Source organism: Crassostrea angulata, chromosome 10, assembly GCF_025612915.1.
Source record: "Crassostrea angulata isolate pt1a10 chromosome 10, ASM2561291v2, whole genome shotgun sequence".
Classification (NCBI taxonomy): Eukaryota; Metazoa; Mollusca; class Bivalvia; order Ostreida; family Ostreidae; genus Magallana; species Magallana angulata.
Genome location: NC_069120.1, coordinates 11,280,932 through 11,302,500, shown reverse-complemented (window position 1 = coordinate 11,302,500; position 21,569 = coordinate 11,280,932). Strand labels below are relative to the sequence as shown.

Here is a 21,569-nt window from a genome sequence, read left to right as displayed (position 1 = left end):
ATCCCAATGCAAAGTGACAATGCAGATACTTGATCATTCACAAATGTAATTAATTATATATCTTTACCTACATGTGTGTCAGAAGGAGAGAGCAGTGGGACCTTTAATGACACCAATGTGACCCAGAAATTCTCCCCCAAAATATTTGTCATCTTAAAAAAATTTTAAATATCAAATGGATGACTCAGTGTCAAAGCAGACCCCACAAAGTTTGAGATAGATTGAATATATGGCTGTATACAAAATATACCCTTGGCAAGATAAGCATTGAAGCATTTTCACACCAATATAAACGCCTATCTTTTGTATCGAACTCCTGAAGAATTGAAGTGAAGTAGATTTTGTTTTAAAGTTTTACGAGCGGAAACCACTCGGGTGGCTGATTTGATATGATTGTTGTACAGGAGAATAGACATAGGTACATAGTCTTCATTTGTTTGATGGTATCTCAATGCTAAATTTATGACATTCTCTTTTTCCATATAAACTTCACTGTTCTGATGGCAATCCTTCAATGACCTCACCATTAACCTTCCCTCTCGGGTTTCTATTTAGCCGAGATTGGCAATTATTACAGAGAGTATCGATTTAACAGACATAATCATTGGTCGATTAAAAACTAGCAAAATTTCTACAAAAGATCCTACATCGCTTAATTATAACAGTAGCGAATTGTGTAAACTTGTGGAGTACAGTTTCTTATCAGAACAAAATCACATTGATATTCATCTCCGTAATGGTTCAGCAGAAGTTAATATGTCAAACGCAATGCAAACCTTCGTCTAACACTTTGTCAACCTCTTGGTATTGATGACTTTATCAAGAATGTATTTCTAGATAGTAGCACAAGATAAAGCCATTTATCTATCATTCATAACATTCTGGGCTTTTCAAATTGACCAACTTGCTTTAAATCACCATGAAAACAGGTAGAAAATCTAATAGGTTTTCATTGACAAATTTTATTTTACTGAATGATCAATCGACTGATTAGGACGATTTAAAGTCTCCGAGGAAGCAAACTGATACACTGGGAAGGCTGTGTATTCTGAAACACCTGCATAAGCAGAAACTTCCATGATTCAGTCCTACATAAATGGAATTCTTCTCCAGACATGTCATCCAATGATATGCAACCTCCATGATCATTACACAACAACACATCTATATCTCCAATGATCTCAAAGAGATCCCTAATAATTTAGTACTGTAATTTTTGTAGAGACTTCATTGAATTGCTCAACAACGATACTGATATGGCTGATTAATGGTCTTTTTTTACCTACCTATGCCAATGTTATCCCTATTTATTACTAATATGTTAAATATTCTGTGAAAAAGGAAACCTTGACCTGTTTCTCAAGGTCATTTCAGTAGATTTTAGAAATGTGCAACCAAGTACAGATTTTGGAGGTTCCATCTGCTAAAAAAATTGAGGGGATTGTTGGTTTTAAATGGTAGTGGATTTTTTTTGTTTTTTATTACCGGTATAACAGTTCATTTTTAAACTTAATGAATAACCATTACTTAGAAATGTTTGCTAAATTATTTAATGCTTCTAGATAGAGTCCAACCTTTAAAGTCCTGTGATTATATATGTACCATAAAATATACTTGCTATAGACGATTCACTTTCAAGATGTCTTTGCTTAAATAATTCCTTTCATTCAAATTTGCAATTCTCTTCAAAAACAGAATTTGAATCAGTTATCATCAGTGGAAGTAAGAGTTCTAGAAAACTGTCCACTAAACTTTCCAGAGAAAATGTTATCTATGAAAAATTACAATATTGATTTTGCAACACAAGTTGTTCTTGTGCCAAAACATTAGAGCTTTAGTTTTTCACACCTAAATATTGCTGTCTTCTATTTATGAGAGTATTTATAGTCAGGTCTAGCACTTTTAAATGTTCTTGTTTTAATTCTTCGAACCTTAACTTTCAACTATTAGCCTTTATCTAGACACATCTAAAATAGATAACACAACAGTCAGCGGTAAAACCTGATAACACTGAAAATTAATTGTTCCTTATGGATTTATTCAAGCAAAGCCCAGGCTTTAATTATGAGTTGCATAAATATTTACATTTTGACCTCAGATAAATTCTAATAACCAGTAAAAACATTTTACCTATATAGCCACTCTGTTTAGGTAAGATAATTTAGAAAAATCCACTTGATTTGTAGCTCTATGTAAGCTTGTTTAGAGAATTATATAAAGAGCATTATTCTGATATCATGAGTCAATGTCTGTGTATAAGCTATGGACAATGGAATTCTATATTATATAGTTAAAACAACAGAGATGTAGATTTTTACATTTTCATTAACATATTAAAATTTGGCAGATTTTAGTCACCGTTTTATTTTCATTGTATTAAGGGAAAAAATTATACATTAATTATTGTGAAACTAAATAAAATCACGCTGAATTAATTTCCTGGATTTCATTGGTAATTTTTTTTAACCCAGACTCGCTCATGAATCTATTGTTCCTTATGGATTTATTCAAGCAAATACACCTTAACAAATTATTACTTGTATTCATTAAGGAATGAATTTAATAGTAACCTAAGTTATATGATATTACATAACTACGGGCAGTTTACTACCTATAAACTGCTTAGCAGTATATAAAAAGAAAAGCTAAACTATCCCAAGTTATGTTATACTCATATAACATAATGTTAGGTTGAAACCAAATTCATTCCTAATAGTTTAATTTTCTACGACTAATTCTAAATAATAAGGCGCAGGTTTTTAAATCTATTTATATAAAATCTAAATGTAAATTCAAGTGAATTAATCCACCTATGCATGTGTGTCAGATCGTCACATAAGAAAGATATGTTTAACTTGTATATATAAATTTGATATATATGAATTTGTTTAACTAAAAGCATGTTACGACAAGAACTAAATTATCTAATAATGCCGAAAAATCCACAAAATTACATCCCCATGAACCTACAAAAAACTAATGGTGGAATCCTTGAAAATTGGATTATGCACCAAATCGAATATAGCCGAAAAAGTATTGCAATCTGACCATGACAAAAACAGTTGACCAATATTTTGTACTTTCTGTCCAGGAATAGCAAATCTTAACATTTATTCACAAGAACAAACTTCAATGGAAAGTAAAAAACGCAAACAGGAACATTAATGTATATTTTGAACAAAATGATTAACATCCCCAGTGACAATTTTCTCTTGATTTCAGCCATTAAAAATTATCAATCAAAGCGACCACTAGTGATCACCTGCATCAGGTAACATGGACGTCCAGACGTGGGCTTTGGGTGTACATTTCTGGATGACAAGGGAGTATCCTGAAGCTTGTTTATTAATTAGATGATCTTGTCTAGGCAGAATGGCACAGCGACTTTACACTGTAGGTCCCAGCATTACACTCTGTTATCTATGAACCATAAGTAATAGGGCAATGCTGATATAAATGGCTTCTTTTCAATTATTAAGACTTATAGTCAGCTCTCTCCACATTCGCCTTCATTGTAGTTGAAATGGGTGTAGATAAATGGTCTTATGTTGTCATTTAAGGCAGTGTCGTTTAACAAATGTCTTACTTAAAAGAATGATTGTACATATATACCTGTATTAATTTCAAAGCTCTGCCACCTTCAATGTGTACCTCTAAACAGTGATTCACCAACGGATAAAAAGTATCTCGCCATCACATTACATCAGATGTTCCAATATATCATATTTAATGAGTCTAGCACTTTGATAAATGGAGTTAAACCTTTTAATATATAGATATGTAAAAATAGTAAACTTAAAACATTTTGAATGCAGTAAGCTTTTTAAATACCACCTGTTGCGTGTAACCAAACATTTGAGCATCAAAATACATATACTACTATGTAATCTTCATTTAGATGGTCATTTTAGATATGATATAGAATGTTCCTGAAAAAAAACAAAGTTATATAAAACAATTTTGACCTCTGACCTTAAGTAATGACCTTGACCTGACTTTGATATCTGACATTGACCTTCAAACTTGATAATAATATGTAAAGTCTTATCTTGTAAACTTCGAAAGTTCTGGCCAAGATTTCAGTTACAGACAGACAGACAAACAGAGAAATATAGTGAGGCAGATAAAAAAATGTTTCCCAATCTTTTCTTGGGAAAAATAAAGAAATCCACCATGACCTATGCAGTTCTTTTTTGTATGAAACTGTAGTACATGTATATGACCTTGACCTTATAAACACCTACTATCTTAACACATGTGCAATGCAAAATATTGACCAATCCCTTCCACCTCTGATTTGTGTTTACATTCCCATAATGTAGATAAAAATAAATCACACCAGAATTGTCAGTTTATACCCTGTGGTTTCAGCTAATAAACCTGTGTGTCTCCAGCTAGAATCCACACTTCCCCCTCTTGAGACGAGCTGCCTACATCTTTTGACAGACCCTGACAAATACAAGGCAGTGCTTCCCTGGGCTTAATTTGTACAACCAGCAGTGACTAAACATCTAGCTCTTCATGTGGTATCACCACCAAGAATTTGCCAAATGTTTGGCTTTTCAAAAGAATCACTTTTCCTTGTAGATAGAGCTTGGTTTCCAAACCTCAAGTTCAAAATTAATAATAGTGCGTAAAACATGTTCCTATTCATGGTGTACAACATAAAACCTTTAGATCTCTTGACTTCAGAGTGTATTGAGCAAAATTTGTGCTTAAAGTTACATGAACTGGCCAAAACTTCTTTGGGAAAATTGACAGATTTCTAATAAAAGGAGTATGAAAGATATAAAATTTATTGCAATGTGCAAGGACATTTTTATGATAATTAAAATAAACATATATGAAATCATTTTTCGGAATTGGTGTTATCATTTATTCCACTGTTTTTTACTTCTTCTCACATTTCAATTTTTGCATAATATGTCTTATTTATCTTATTACTGCATTAACAATGAATCCTTGAAAATTATAAATGCTTACATGGACTGTCGAAAAACAATGTCAACATAGAATTAACCATATCAAACAACTTATGATGAATCAGACGCAAAATCTTGACTCTTTTGAAGTTCCTTGTGCAAAAGTTGAAACATTAACATCAAAGTAATTTTAGTTCATACACATTTCTTATATACATACACCGAAGTATTTTTTTTTCTCTATCTCATAAGATGCAAGATATCTTTTAATATTAAGACTTATGTCACGTATAATTACACCTAGATATTTATTTGTACTTGCACACACTACATATAACAATACACCTGTATGCACCTGCTATTTGCCCAGCGAGTAAAAATAGTTTTACTGCATGCAATCTGAAATGTACCTGTTCTCATGTTTTTTATGTCCTTCTTTGAAATATGAGGTATGTATATGATAAAAAAACTATCAGCTCTGGTACTGGTTTATAGAACGAACTCTCTCTCTCTCTCTCTCTCTCTCTCTCTCTCTCTCTCTCTCTCTCTCTCCAAATCAATTAACTGTACTTAGAAAATATAAGTTCTTGCTCTCTTTCTATTGGCAGACTACTGTGTGAAGAGTTTGTCTGCTTGTCTGTATGTGAATAACCTACAGAGTACCTTTTTCTCTTCTTCTCAATGAATTTCACATGGGAACAGTGTATTCTTGATGTTCATTAATTAAGTGGTTAACTGTAGTCATCTCCTCTGGTGGAAGTCAGTGGGTACTAATGCTTCAGACAGTGCATGACTGGGTGATTTAGAAGGCATTGACTGAACAAACCACTTCTAATTAATTGTCAAATTTTATATCACTGTAATCAAAGGACAAATAGACTTATATACATTAGGTAAGTGTTCCCATAAATCTTCTTGTCAGACAAATTCGAGGGAAATGGAGAGAAACTAAAATAAAATACCTGATGATTCGACATTCAACACATACAAAACACCATTTATCATTTGAAAACATAAAAACACACACGAAAAAGCAGTAGTCCGACAATTCAGTGACTCTGTTGGTTATTAGAAAGAATTTTTATTTTTCCTTATATAAGATGTTTATTAGACAGCCCAGTCTCGCAAGAAGGATAAATAATCAAAATTGTAATTAACATATTGTTTTCTATCCCCCCAAGCATGACGGTGATAGATTTCTGGTGCCCAGTGAGTGGAGTCGATGGCTGTCCTAAATAATTAAAACATGCAAACAAGGTTGACGAGAGTCAAACTTTAAATGGCTTACACACTCTGTGTCTACTTACATATTATATACTACTAAACAAATACAATACTCTCTTCAGTGCCAATAAACTCCTCCTGAAATCGGAGAGGGGCAGGACCCGATGTACGCAATCTTCGGGTCAATGTGTTTGGCCACCCTAAAAGTTGCCATAGATTATCATGAAGCGATAATCTACTTAATTACTAATGTTTGGCTTGGTAGGAATTTGAGATTCTTTCCACTTATATTGTATATTTAAATTTCAAAGGTATACCTGGGTGGTAGAAATAACCGATATCTAGTGCTGAAGCAAGATTACATTGCAAGCCCTCATCCGACTCATCAGAGGGCACTAGTCATGATATACTAAAAGATAATATAATAGGGACTCGAAATTTGTCCTGTCTATAAATAAGTATGATGTATTACAGGTACACATTACAAGGACCTTAACATCATACATCACAGGTTAGTTATGACAAGGCATGCAAATGATCTTCTCCAAGCCCGATTATGATTCTCATGTCACTAATAACCAACACGGCCTCATGTTTTATGCGACTGGTCAAGAGAAGAGAATAACGTATGTTATTATTCCCACAACTGATAGGACCATTAATTAACACTCTAGTCATAAAATACATATGTAAATAAGTACTTCTAATTAATAGTTGTTTAATAAACCATCAGGGTTAATTCAGGGGTCTGAGAAAACTTCAGTTTTAACCCCTGAACGCGGCCTGTATGAAGTATCCTACGGCATTTTCTAGATGACATTAGTTGTTTTATGTAGGACTTAAGGGACACATTGGAATTTGTCTACAATTCCATTATATTTGTTGATGATGACAGAGGCTGCCTGTTTCTATAGTGATGTTCTGAGGTATTCATCATTAGGAATATGAAGTCAACAGACTTTAGAGTACCATCCCCCTGAGAATTCATGGATGTCAATTACATGATTTTCTTCATCCATCCGAATCACAATTAGTTATAATTAGTTTTTAGAATTGGGAGAAAAAAAGATATTTACACAGAATATTTTTTCTATCATGGCAAAGTTTTTTTTTCAAAGGGATGCTCCAAGAAAAAACATTGTTTTCGAGCCATTAGAACAATGCAAATCAATAAATATTGATCTCACGAGTGGTAGTCTCATAAAATTGAATTAACTGGGGGATAAGAACAGAGCACAAAATATAAAACTAAATATCTTGTTTTGGAAGGACCTCGTATATATGGTTATCACTAAAAGTGACGCAAAACGGGAGCAGGAGGTGTATTTTTTTATGATACCTATTAATTAACTGTGGCGGCTTATGTATTGACATAACAGGAGAAGAGATGAATCGCCCTCTTCCATTCAGGTTCCCAGCTGCACCAACCACAAGCTTGATTAATCTGTTTAAGAAGTCTTTAAATTAATGATGAAATCAGCCATCAGAAATTTTAACTTATCAGCTTCCCTTACACAATCAGGGTCTTATAGATTGTAGTCCTTCCTCTGATAATAAGTCTTTGATCAGACAGAGGGATAGGGGGAAGCCCTGTGCTGTAAGGAGAGAGACTAATTAAATTGTCCTTCTTTCCAACAGATCATTCATTTGTCTCTTTCACTCCATGATACACAGAGCACTATGTAAATGAAAACAAAACCAACTCACACACACCAAAAAAAAATCATTCGATTGAAAGTTGCCATTACAGCTCCGAAGCTAGAAGTAGAAGTTTCGAGAGTATGACACTGTTATTCCTGGCATTGCCTCCAGCCTTAGACGTTTTCTTGCAGCTGCCTACCCTCAGCTTGATGAGGACTCTGAATGGACAGCAATTCTGACACAGGGGGACAGGACAGCTCATTACTCCAGCTGTTTTTGTCATCTTCTACTGTATGTCATTCTATTGGAAATGTGGGATCAGATATTCCATTGCTACCGGTAGTTAAATATTATATTTATTTTGTTTATGTGTGTGAAAGGGGGCGAGTGGATGTGGAGTTTGCTATCCACTTTGATATTTTCTACCATACTTCATAATAAAAATTTTACTGACTTTATTCAACTTCTCTTGAAAATAAAATTATGGTAAAAAAGATTTAAACTCCCAGAATTTTTTTTTATTACTGTAAAATCTGAGCTATCTTGAACTAGATTTTATATTAGCCTGTCTTTGGTCAAGAGAAATTTCTGACCCTCATTATGATGCTCCCCACATTCCACAATCCACTTTAATTAGCCAGATCTCTGTCCTCACTGCTTAACAACAAATTACTGTACTGACCCCTAAGACTGGAGTGGTCCCCCTTAGATAAATTCACATCACACCTGTCAGTGATTTAATCCTTATCTCTTATCAATCTTGTCTAATCCACACATCAAATTTACATAAATAAAACAATGTAAACATCACAGTCCTTCAGATCACCATAAGTCTGCTTAAGGCAAGCCATTGGAAGGCATAACTTGCATATCTGCCTAATTAACTATTCTGCATGTATGCACAGAGAAATACCCTTCATCTTGCTTTACTGGTGAACTATTGCATTCAGTATGAATTGAAATAAACTTTTCAGGAGAGGAGGGGGACCCAAAACCTATTGCTTTTACCCCCATCCTTGATTTTAACTTCTTTTCAATAATTGAATCTTTGAACATTTTTTTTTTTGAGATTTGATCACTTTTCATGAAATAAACCATCATTGGCAGAAAAAGACTCCTATAATATTTAGCTCCTCATCCTATTTACTAGAAGGATGCTTTGACGGTTTACCTGTGAGCTACCCCTCTCTCATGGAGATAATGCACGGCAGATACAAGTTGTCTGAAGAAGTCTCGGGCCCTCTCCTCCGGCAAACAGAACTGTTTTTGTGTCCTGATAAACGTCATCAAGTCTCCACCCAGAGCACACTCCAGGACCAGACAGTACAGGGTGGTGGCCTGCAAAAAAGACGGAGAAACGAGGGTAGATATGTGATCGCGGATCATGCTAGACTTTTTATTAGTAGAATAAAATTATTAAGAAACAACTACCAGAAATTTCATCATTTCCTTACACTATGAACAGTTGAATACATGTATTATACACAAACTAGCAAAATTCAATTTTCAGTGTTTCAAAATTTTATTAAAATTGTTTTGCATTAATCATTTTAATATTAAACAAGTATGAATTTGAAACAAATGTTACGATATTAATAAAACTTGAATTCCTTCTATGCTGATATTGAATGGAGAATAGATAATTTCAGTAATGAAATTGCTCTCACGTGTGAATTGAATGCCATTATCATACATTTCATAGATTGCAAATTTCATTTAATATTCATGTGTATGCATAGCTTGCATTGATGAAAATATGCCCATCTGCTAAAACTGTTTACATATTCCTATGTTGAAAATTAGCTGTATCCTCTTGGGTATATGAAATTCCTTACTGGAACTATCAGAAGAGGAGATTTTCTTTGCCCCATAATTCAAAATTTGAGGTCAAAAGCTCTGTTTATCTTCATGCCAATTTATGTTGCCATCCACCATGTTTTACACACATAGATCACTCCTCAGTGCAGTCATCTTATCCCGAATTCAATTTCCATCCCCCTGCTTTGTGTGCTGTTTGCAATGTTCACCAAATCAGCTGCACTTGTGGACCAAGATAGCAAGTCTCTGAAGTCTTTTGATGAAGATTATATATCTTCATTATGGAAAATCATTTACATTTGACCTCAGTAGCCTCACTTCTCCATCTTACATGTATCAAAAGGAGAGAATGTCTTTCATCTGGCCATATTCTGCTTGACCCTATAACTTAGACCTAACCAGGAACAAAATACCTTTATTACAAAATACTATAATTGATATCCTTCAATGTATATAAATTAACTTACCCATTAAAAAAATTGTGTCTTGGGGAACATAACACAATTAAATATAAGAAGTATCTTTACAATTTAAGTATCTTCTTTTCCTTGAATTTTGCTGGTGACAAAGTGCCAGTTTCAATTTGATTACATTGAAAATTATAGGAACCAATACTGCTGGAATGGTCATGAACCAACATACAAAATATTTCGCAAAGATATGCTTATTTCTGTTGACAAGCACTACCGGTATTTTAACACTTTGATAACTATAAAATTTTTAACGGTGATCTTTCAAATATTTTTTAGAATACAACAAATTTTGATTGCTATACTCAACATAATGGTATGATTTTTGACAAGCATTCTCAACAAAAAGAACAGACAAAAAAAGAAAATTGTGCTAGCAAGCTAGACCTTTAAATTTAAAAAGGAAATTGCATCAATCTTGTTCTATAATTTGATATAAACGTGTGAGAAATTCAGCAATTTTACAAAATTAATTAACAATATTGATTAGCTAAGACAGTGCAGAGGATAGTTTTTCACAGATTAAAAAAAATATTGAGGGCCGATTTGACACTAATGGTTTTTTCTGCTGATTATGAGAAGGAGGAGGGGGTTGAATCACGCCAAACCCAAAAGAAGCTGTTTTATTGGATTAAAGACATTCTCTGCAGAATACTGACGGTGATGTCACAGTGAGACAGATCTCCCATAAAGCACAGCTTCCTCCCAGCCACAGACAGCAGAACAGGACAGGTGCCGACTTTTTTCTGATTAAATTATTTATCTTAAACATTTCTTACACAAACTCAGCAGTCTCCTTTTTTGATCGACTCTACTACATTGCATTTAAAACTCAGTGAAAAGGTTACAGATCTGAAACACTTTCTATTGTAACAATCCAGTCCCCTACTCCCTTTAAATGGTGCCAATAAAATAATATTGCCAGTGTGTCTACCAGTACTGTCAATATTTATGGGTAAATTGCCACCATGAAAAGCAATTCATAAAAAGTCTGACATTATGTCATACACCGTTAATGCAAACTGTAACGACAGCAAGTGAAATACAACAGGGACCAGGGTAGGAGAGCAAATACAACATTGCATCACCACAAGTACACTATTCAAAGCTCCATGGCCTTTAATTAGTTTTCTTTCAGGTAAGACAATAATGAACAAGCAAAGCACTCTAGAATCCAAACTTTAGGAGGACTATGAAAACGAAATGGGATATCAGAAATAATAAAGCATATTCTCAAAATTCGATGAAATACAGGTGTTCAGACATAAATATTCCAGCGTTATCATCTATTTGACAAAAAGTAAAAGATAACATCAGATTTTTAAATTACACCTTTACAAGGTATCAATTTAGATAACTGACATTAAGCCTGTATAGAGGCATTGCCCTGTCTTTCATACACAACATATGAAGCATGATGGTCGGAATTATGTTTTTTTAATTGACCACAAAAATAAGGATGAAAAATGTCCCTTAAACACGGTATATTTGTGTACCTGAAATGGAGAATTACAATAGACATTTACTTGGTAAAATGTTCAAAGTGTTATCGATACATGTTTATCAGAGGGTCTTATAATCAGTGAAAAGGTGTTCAACAATTGATAGGTAATTACAAAGGCATTATTGCTTGTTTTTCTAGAGATCTATGCATGAAAAGTTCATATTCTTTATTAAAATAGGTATTATAGGTAAATAATACATTAGCACAAATATTTTTACACTTCGTATATTTGTGAAAGCATTTGGTTTGAATAATACCCTCAAATTCTTAATTCTGGTAAAATAACCAGGTAAATAGCAAGTCAAATCCAAGAAAAAAAAAACAGAGGGATTTTCCTGCCATCTCATTCCATGGTCCACTAGTGTAATAGGGGGCACTTGACTTTGGGGCAATTTGACAAGAAGGGGTAAAAGTATGGTAAAGCCTTCCCACAACAAGTGGGAACATCCCTCTAGATGAAAGTAACTTCAGACATATAATGAAGAAAAACTTGGTGGAACCTTTCCAAATCTGAGTACAGACCCAGGCATGCAAGGCAGCCTTATGAAGAATTAATTGTTCACTAATAGTCTAGTGGCTGTAATATGACTCCCATATAGGTAAATATTCCAGCAACACAAAAAAGTCAATTTACAAATCTTGACAAACAATGCAGTATTATGTTTGGGTAAAACTTTTTAAAGCTATTAAATCTTTTCTTGAGTTGCTTTTCATTTCAATTTTTGTGGGTCTGAAAATGAGGAGTGAGGAAAAAAATTACAATATGAGTAGACAGACAGACGAAGAGGGCAGTACGGCTGGTGTTAAATCGCTTAGAAATAACACCAAGAACTAACGCTTTCATTTGCAAAAAAGAGAAAAAACGGAGAATATTAGGTTTAGGGTTATAAAAGAGCGTGAGGGTATACTTTGATCTTTTAATTGTGTCAACATCAGGTAGAGAAGCCTGGCATTGTGACGGCATGAAACAGTGTACCCAGCTATTACTAACAAGACCTAATCCCGAGCTTATTCAATTGTCACTTTGTGTGTCAATTATGTCCCCCCTCAGACACCATTGTAGCAGTTTATCCAATACACTTGGTCACAATGTATGCCAACAAGGCAATTCTTAAGCAATTCTAACAAAAACTGAAAGCACAAATAGATGTGAGACTTGAGAAGGGAGTTGATTTCTATGAGCCTATAAAGGAAAACGCCTCCCTTGAAGAAAAATGCAGGCCAGCAAATCCTTACAATTGCAACAATTTTTTGTCATGCCATCATGAGGAGGAGAAAGACTTGAAGACTATAAGAAATCACTAGCATCTTTGTACCTAGATTTTCAAATCAATGTGATTTTGCCTCATGACCATGACCTTTTACCTCTTAAAACTCGCATATATTTTAGTCTAATTTAAAAAAAACAATCAAAATAAAGGCATTTGGCCTCTACAAATCAAAGATGCATACAATAAAGACTGTCAAGTAAAGCACAACAGAACAATGAGATATTAGCATGAAATTTCAAACGGAAAAATCCCATTGCCTGACAGACAAATGTTAACTGAAGTCTCTGGGAGTGTTTGATCTTCCCCGGCATCAACGGTCTCCAGGGGCCCTGCCTTGCTAAAGCCTTGTGAATGAGAGACCTTTAACTGACAGATACTGCAGCATTGTATGTGAATCTGATTTGATAAATATTGCATGATGGGAAACTTGCTTTTCTGCTGAGGCCCAATAAATAAGTTCTGCGCATGATATTGCCTACAACATACCTTCAAACAGAAAGCAATTTTTTGTTCTCTTTAGCAAAACCTACAATGAGGCAAATCAATAAATTTTCCATTATAATTGAAAATCTAACTTCTTGTAGCATATCCTTTGAGAATACATAGGATGTTTCCAGGGTTTGATATGAACTCAATCGAGTGTGGTACCAATAACAATTAAAAATCAGGCATTTTGCCTCTCTTCTATCATCATTTAATGAGCAAAATATGAGAAATCTATAGCGGCTTTGCACAGACATAGATCTTTCAAATAAAGAATATGGATTACAATATCATATATCAGAAAATCAACATTTAAAGCAGTGGCTGATTTCCAATTTATATTCTAAAAAAAAATTTCTAACTTCATGGAAGGACTGGAATGAAGTAATATGGGATATCATGTTCCTGCAATGAAGCAAAGCAGTTCAGGTACAACCCATTGATAGCACCCATCAGTTTGTCTTTTTCGATAAAAGAAAAATTAACCCCAAGAAGAGTTATACTGTTTTCATTTTGAAGACAAAATTTACAAAGCTCATTTAATTCTCTGTTCCTGATTTTGTTCCAATTTTATCAAAATCAATTAAATACTGATGAAAAAAACCATTTGTCACAAACAATGATTATGAATTTGAGGGTCAAAGGTTACACAACTCTCAATATATCATTAGTTCAAGGTTACAGCACAGCAAAAGAGATGAGTGTGCTTCATTAAAATGTACATATATTAAATAGATTGCAGCAGCTATTCAAAGTAAAGAAATCATGATCAAAACCATGTATTTTTTTTAATAATTAATCTTTAGTAAACCTGTGCAGTTTTTCTCTTTAGTAGAATATAAATGTAAACACCCATTCAATATGTACCAAGGGTAGTGGCACGAAAATTCAAAGAGATAAAAGGTTATTTTCTTTTCAAATTCATTGAAATTATCAATTTTTGAAGTTTGTAAGAGAACATATTTTATTAAATATGAAAAATGAAGATGAAATTCCTAAATTACCTATGAGTCAATAATCTACAGTTAGGTCACAACACGTGGGCATGCAAGAACAAATCTTATAAGCTCTCTGGTTCCAGTGTAACCAGGATTTTCAAAAGATGTAGTTAGACGACTCAGTCTGGCAGAAAGAACAAAAATTACAAGATTTCAATCTTTTTGTGAAAATAAGAAAAAAAGGGTGACACTTAACCGTTAGCCTAACAACGTCAATGGAGTATGAAAAAACCTTAAAGACACTTGACTGAAATTTCACAATAAAGGTGTTCCCTGACAGAAAACCAGGGCCAGACATGATTCGATGATTGTTTAGTGCAAGGCAGTACACAGTTGAACATTTCAGTGTAGAAAGAAGATATCTCTTTAGGTTGCTTATATCACTTCATAATAGATAATTAACCTTGATCATTGTTTGCCTTTGCTAAAATTCGGCTCGGAAAAAATGTGGCCAGATTACTACGATAGGTGGAAAATCCACCAGGTTCTTGAATTTCGTATTGGTAAATAAATTTGTGTATGAGTCAGTGTTATTGTTTTGGAAATATACTGGTACATCATATTACTTTGAATACCCCAACATTTTATTCTCTTTATTCATAGTTGAGTAAGAAACTACTATCTCGGTAAATATGATACAGATTGTGGTCAGTTAAAGGTAGCGATGGTGACATGATTACTGTCTATTTGGAAACATATTGGTTTTAAATGCACTATGTTCATGGTAAAAAATTTAGGCAAAACTTAAACAATATTGAATGAATATAATCATTTCTTCAAGACTTGTAAGTTGAGGGACTCAAGACAATTTTAAGTGAAGAGTTATTTTAATCATATTTATAAATATTTCAATGAAAAATCAGCAGATCCTGGTAAAATAATTATTACTTAATCATTTATGATATCTGAGTTTCTCTTTACTGTGAGATCAAAACTTCAATGAACAGTACTTTCTTCTGAAATATTGAACAATTAGTTCATGTATTTAATGGTAAGGAATTTTCATCTTTACAAGGCATGTCAAAAGATTATCTACAAAAACAACCTGTCTGTAGCTGAAAAATTAACAAAATTCCTTAAAAATGTCTTCCTCCATTGAATTACTGGTTCATGTGATGTTTCTGAGAACTATGGGGGTCTGAGTCCCTTATTGCCTTGGTTTTCTCTCTCTCGCTTTGATTGCTTGATAACCTCATCCCTTTTTGTCACATGACTTACAGGTTCATTATCTCATGATTACTAAATAGGCAAGCAGGCATGATTCATAAAATGACTTTTACTAAATGGATGCCTCTGTGGGAGAACTATATAAATATTAGATAGAATTTTACATCTACTTAGCACCTAGTATATTCTCATCTAATTTTTCATTAAACCATGAATACCATTTTAGAGTGAGTATGGTTTCTATTGTAGGTTGAAGACCATCCAGACTCCTGTTCAAACACTCTGATAGATCTGTTTGATTTACCTTGATGAGACCAGCAAAGTAACTATCATATCAAATGCATATCATTCTGGAATCGATTCAATCATAGTAGCATTTACTCTTCTGGGTCTAAGTAAATACAAGAATATTATCCCTTACAACTTATTGTTTTCCATTGCTTTGGAGTTTGCAAGTCAAAGCACACCTAACAACAATAGTGGTCGCTGAATTCAGAGGTCCACCTTTCATGCCAGTTGGCTTATAAAACTGGCATGTTTGCCATAAAAAATTGATGCCTGATTAAGGTTATGATATGGGTATCTAACAAAATACATCATGTTTACAACACTAAAGGGAAAGGCAGAGGTAGCTTGTTCTCAATAATTGATGGCTGTACTGATTTGAAAGACCATAAAAACAGAGCCCAGAGAAATGTCCAGAAACTCCAAGTCAATGTTTCTACATAATTCTGGCAACAAATACTGAAGTCTGCATATAAAGAGAAAGAGATAAAAAAAAATGTGTTAAAATTCATATGCAACGCTTTTCCTGGTAACAAAAGTGACAACAAAGCCCTACGATATTTTCAACTTTGCCACATAGGACTAACAGGGCATTGACCATTAATGGGTTCCAACTTCCCCTTGAGATGCAAGAAGTGATGCAACTCATCAAACATAGGGGAAGCTATATTTGGTTACATCACAAAATGTTCACAGAAAAGATAATTAGTTATAGATGAAAATTGGGAATTTGCAAACAATGCACAGAAAGAGATAGAAGGAGTGTGATAGAAAGCTCCATGATAATGCTGTGACATAACTTTAAAATATATGTTGACAATGGCTGCCGGCAGACAGCCGTATACAATAGAGAGGATGCATAAGATGGGATAATATTGATGTACTTCAATGCTTCAGCATCAAAGGTCAGGTATTCCTGGAGGGCCACTCCAACAATTAGCAATATTGCTGCAAATTGTCCTGCTTGCACCAAACAACACATTCAAATGAATGCAGTCCCTGATTATCAAGACCAGAACCGAAGCAAAGGGAGTTAAGCCGTCCAAGGGGGCTGGCAAACTTCATCAGTCACACACACGAAAAGGACAGATGAATGTCATCTGATCACAATTGGACTTAATTTGTGTCTGCTGCAAACAATATCCCCCCTGATCAGTGGTGGGTTTGATGTCACTTACACAACATTATCAGCATTGTCTATCTTCCTACCACCATCGACTCAATCAGGGAAATTACAAAGCCTGCTGCACTGTGGACATTAAAGGGATTAGCTCAACTGAATACATGCAAATAAAGCAGAGAAAATGATGTAATAATCATAATGACTTGTTTTCCTAATCATCTTCATCAGATTCCAATCAATTCTTTTCCACTTTGACAGATGCTCATATTCAGCGCCAGTCAATTGAGCCTTTATAAGGCAGAGTAAAATTACATGTTTATGACATGGTCATTGAATGAAGCAGAGGATTATTGGTTCAAATCCTGCAGGAAGCACTTTTAGTAAACCAGCCAACACATCAGCTACAGCTTGCTCTATTAATAATTCATGTTTCCAATTCAAATTGATGTACCATAAAAGTCCAAATGATTAATTCAAACCTATTATACCCAACTTCTATTTACAATTAAATTGAGCCAACAAAAAACATTGAACAACATTGCAACACTACACAATGATAACTTTTTACCTTTTTTACACTTCTATTGAGATTCTTGCAAAAAAAAATTTTTTTAGTGATAAACCATTCAATGATAAAAGCAACCGAGGATAGTGTAATTTGAGCTATCCTACTTTTCCGCAATCACATGATAGACTGACACTTTCTTGGTACACACAGTCCCTGGCTGTGATGTCTGCTAGCCCAATATGAAGGAGGAAATCAATAAAAACAGAAACAACTTGGTGTGCAATGGTCATGCAAGTCAACCTCTCAGTAAAATCAATGCTCAGCTAACAGGCTTACTGTCCAAAATGCTCCACTATACAATTTATGCTTATCCCATCATAATAAACCCATAAGCTTAATGTCAAGCTTCTCTTGTTTCTATTTCAAATCCGCTTAACCTTTTAATGCAGCATTAAGAAACCTGGAGAATTCATTTTGTTCCTGCGACTACTTGAACCAGTGCACTAATTAGCTTACTTACAGGCTTGATGCTGAGTTACAGTAACATCATGAACTTCAAATAAAACAGCAATACCAGCAGTACTTTCACTCAAATTAACCCGGTTTCTCTACCTGATCACCTTATCAGTGAGCAACACACCATGATCTTTTTGCAGAGTCTGCTTAGTCTCTCCTGTAAAGTCTAAACAAATCTAAGCAACATGTAACTTGATACTACCGGTTTGTAATAAAATGGTATCAATACTTTGTAAAAATTGTAGATGTACATGTATTCCAAACATAACCTCTTAAGATTTGACAGCAAAGGCAGAAGCCCATTTACAATTCTTGAGCTCAATACATGCATGGGTCCCTCAAATCATTCTGCACGATACTTAGTGTAAACCAATTTTTATATTCCAAACATTAACTGTTTGAAATATTCTGAATGTTCTTGGAATGTAAATTATCATGTACCAGTTAATAACGAGTAAATCCTAGGACAAAGTCTGCACCAAATAAAATTTGGTGTACAGTAATTTATACAATTGGCCTTTTCTACTAATAATTCTTCTATTAGTAAGCTCTTTATACTTCAAGCTTCAGTGACTCATGGTTGTTATAATAGTACTTTGAATATATTACAAGCAATAATTCAACATGGATTTGTTCTACAACTACAAGGATGTAATTCAAATGTTGAACAATACAGTTTATACTATAACTGCATGTAATACAGAGTACCTATACCAGTATTTTTCTGACCATCAGTTTCATCTTGATTCATATCAAAAATATGATCTCCAGGATTTTATGTTAATGACTGGTAAACTGGTTCACCTGTCATTGTTGTTTCCTCCAAAACCCTGCAACTTCATTTTGTTGGGAGTTTTCATTCATTGTGAATTTCATACAGAGAGAACTCAACCTTTTTTAAACTGTACCTAATCAAATAGTGTGGTGGTTCCAGTTTATGTTTTCTCTAAAACTGGTTATCACTGCCAGGGCTGATGTATTAATCTCCACCAAATGCTATTCATCCCAGGTCATCAGCCTCAATTCTGCTCCCAAAACAGAGCCAGTAACTAAGTATTGATTGTCATTCAAAATAAGCCCACACCATGGACATTTTCTGGGTTTTAAATTGTGACTTGCATTTACTTTTTCCAGCCATGTGTCACATTCTATCATGTTTTATTAATGGCCCACCTAATTTTTCCATGACATTTCAGCATCTGAAACCTTTTGCTTAGTTTTTATTCTTACGCATTTCCATTTCCTCTTAGGTGTGAACACTTATGAACAGGGAAAGAGATTGAAATGAGTTTTTCTTTGCAACAACAAAATATAATCCAATTTCTGTAAAGATTGTCATACGATGTGACATTTCTGAGTTTGAACATTTAAACTTTGTGGAAAACTTTATGTATCTCCATCATGGGGAGAATATAGCATTTTTTTACTCCTCATAAAGTGAGTAGTTTTTTATGTTAAAGTTCAAGACATTAATAAAAGCAAATCTTTTTTAGTCTCATAATAACAAGATTTCCACACGAACACCTATTATTGTTTTTTTTTCCTTTCTATTACTTGATTGACAGTCCATATCTTACTGGAAGATTTCCTCTGACCAGGTGGACATGAATCAATTGCAGTGTTTGCATGCCACAGTAATTAAATCCTTCACACCAAAGATCTTGTTCAACGAAAGAAAAATCAAATATTTACTACCAGTGGCCTCTGCCTTCTTACCTTCAAAGTCTCATACAGCCTGACGATATTTGGGTGGCGAAGCTGGGCCAAAATCCTGGCCTCCCTGTGCAGATTCTGCCGACAATATTCATCTTTGATCTTACGGGTATCAACTATCTTAATTGCAACCTATGAAATAAAAGAACACAATGGTTTCATTCAAACATGGTTAGATGCATGTGCAGCGATAATTTTACAGTTTTACCTGATACAGACGTTCTTTGAAAAAACGAATGTTGTGGACAAATATTTGTCCATGGCTGGAAATTTTAGGTGTGCTGTTACGTCATATTTATGGCAAGGCGTGGTCGATTTAATCAAGAATTGCAGAGGCTTTAATGTGAGTGAAGTTTCATTATATTTTCTCACGAATCTTTCCTGATATTCACAATGATTCGCGTGGTTTTCTCGTGATATAAAATTGGTAAAGATTTCAAAATACCGGTGGGGTGCGTTCAGTGTGTACGAAGTGGCGTTTGGTTATGATTCCACGTCAATACATTTTACATGTAAAAGTATGTATATGAACAGTTGATATGGCATACCCTAACATGTATTATATGTTTTCTAATTAATTCATTCAATTTTTTATTTAAAAAAAAATAAGGAAAGATATAGAAACACGCACCTTGCATCCTGTGACCCCATGAGTTGCTAGCTCTACCCGCGCAAAGCTACCCTTGCCAAGAGTTTGGCAGTCCATAACATACCGGCCGAGACACTGTATTTTCTTCCCCATGACTCTTTCACAGGGATGTTATATTCCATACCTGACATAAATCCTGATCAAAGCCGAAGAATTCTTCCTTGGTTTTATACGATGACTTTAATAATTTCGCATAAAAGGACATAATCATCAGCTTTTAATTTCTCTTTGTACAACTACAATTATCACGCTGAGCAGGGAGTTACATTACAGCATCACAAGTCCACCACAAGAACACGATGCTAAACTTACGGGAAACTGCTGTCAATTAAAACTGGGATTCCTTGAACTAGAATATTTTCTGGGACCACTGTGAAATCGTCTAAATACTCCGAAAACACAAATTCCAACAGTTTGCATGACGTTTTGTGCGTCAATATCGAGTAATGTGTGCTTGTTGAATGCAGCATACCACGGACTTTGCGGATCAATAGCTAACTAACACTATTCTTGAATCAGAATTCGATTTCCTGCGCAAAAAATAATGCCGATGCTTCCTATCTACGTGGAGGACCTTCGAACCACTTGTTACAAATTGTGCATCCTTTTCGACCATTTTTTCATGTTCGCAAATATTGCTCTACTGCACTGTCATGTGACTCGGCTCTTCATGAAAATTTTATCTGCATTTAATATGATAATATGGTAGATGGAATTGTGAAGCCATGACAACAGAGCATCAATCGGACTTGTTCGATTTTTTTCTATCGCCACATATTGCATTGTAACGTCTACTGTTGCATGAATAGTCAATAGTTCCAGCATCTGTACCTCAAGCGCGACTACTCGGTGCTCGGGCGTCTGATAGCAGACGACATACCTAACACGTGTCGCAATGATACCTTGGGTACATTACCTGATACCGCAGAGCGCATAGATTATGGATGAGCCAAAGGCTCGAGAGCGACATAAGGGATAACCCTGATCATGGCTGTAAAACCGAATCGTTACATCGAATTTCGCCACACCTGAGTCAACACAGTTTGACATTAAACTGGTCTACGGCAACTGCTGAAGACGTCAAGTGACGTGTACCAAGCCACGTCGGTTGTGGCTCTTGGGTATATTTGGGGCTATTTTTTGCACAACACGTGTAGTTAGACACTTTTTCGTATTTTGCTTCAGGCAGTCATCTAAACGACCAAAAAACGTACCAAAAATTAACACAATAAACGTTTAGTGTGAATATATGCATATCAATATAGACATTCTAATTT

The 21,569-nt window shown here is 34.5% G+C and overlaps 1 protein-coding gene across 7 annotated transcripts in view; it reads right to left on the bottom strand.

The window, feature by feature from the left end:
* Positions 1-21,351, bottom strand: part of LOC128165648 (uncharacterized) — a 62,010-nt gene extending 40,659 nt beyond the window's left edge. For 2 of the 7 annotated variants that reach the window (XM_052830385.1, XM_052830381.1), the window contains exons 1-3: positions 20,275-21,344; positions 19,647-19,775; positions 8,959-9,125 (exon numbers count right to left, since the gene is read on the bottom strand). In XM_052830385.1, the coding sequence (XP_052686345.1) occupies positions 8,959-9,125; positions 19,647-19,775; positions 20,275-20,385 (407 nt within the window). In that variant the 5' untranslated portion in view covers positions 20,386-21,344. Of the gene's footprint in view, positions 1-8,958; positions 9,126-19,646; positions 19,776-20,274 lie in introns of all 7 variants that reach the window. The other 5 variants (XM_052830383.1, XM_052830382.1, XM_052830380.1 and 2 more) reach the window with 5 other exon arrangements.
* Between the last annotated feature and the right edge of the window lie 218 nt (positions 21,352-21,569).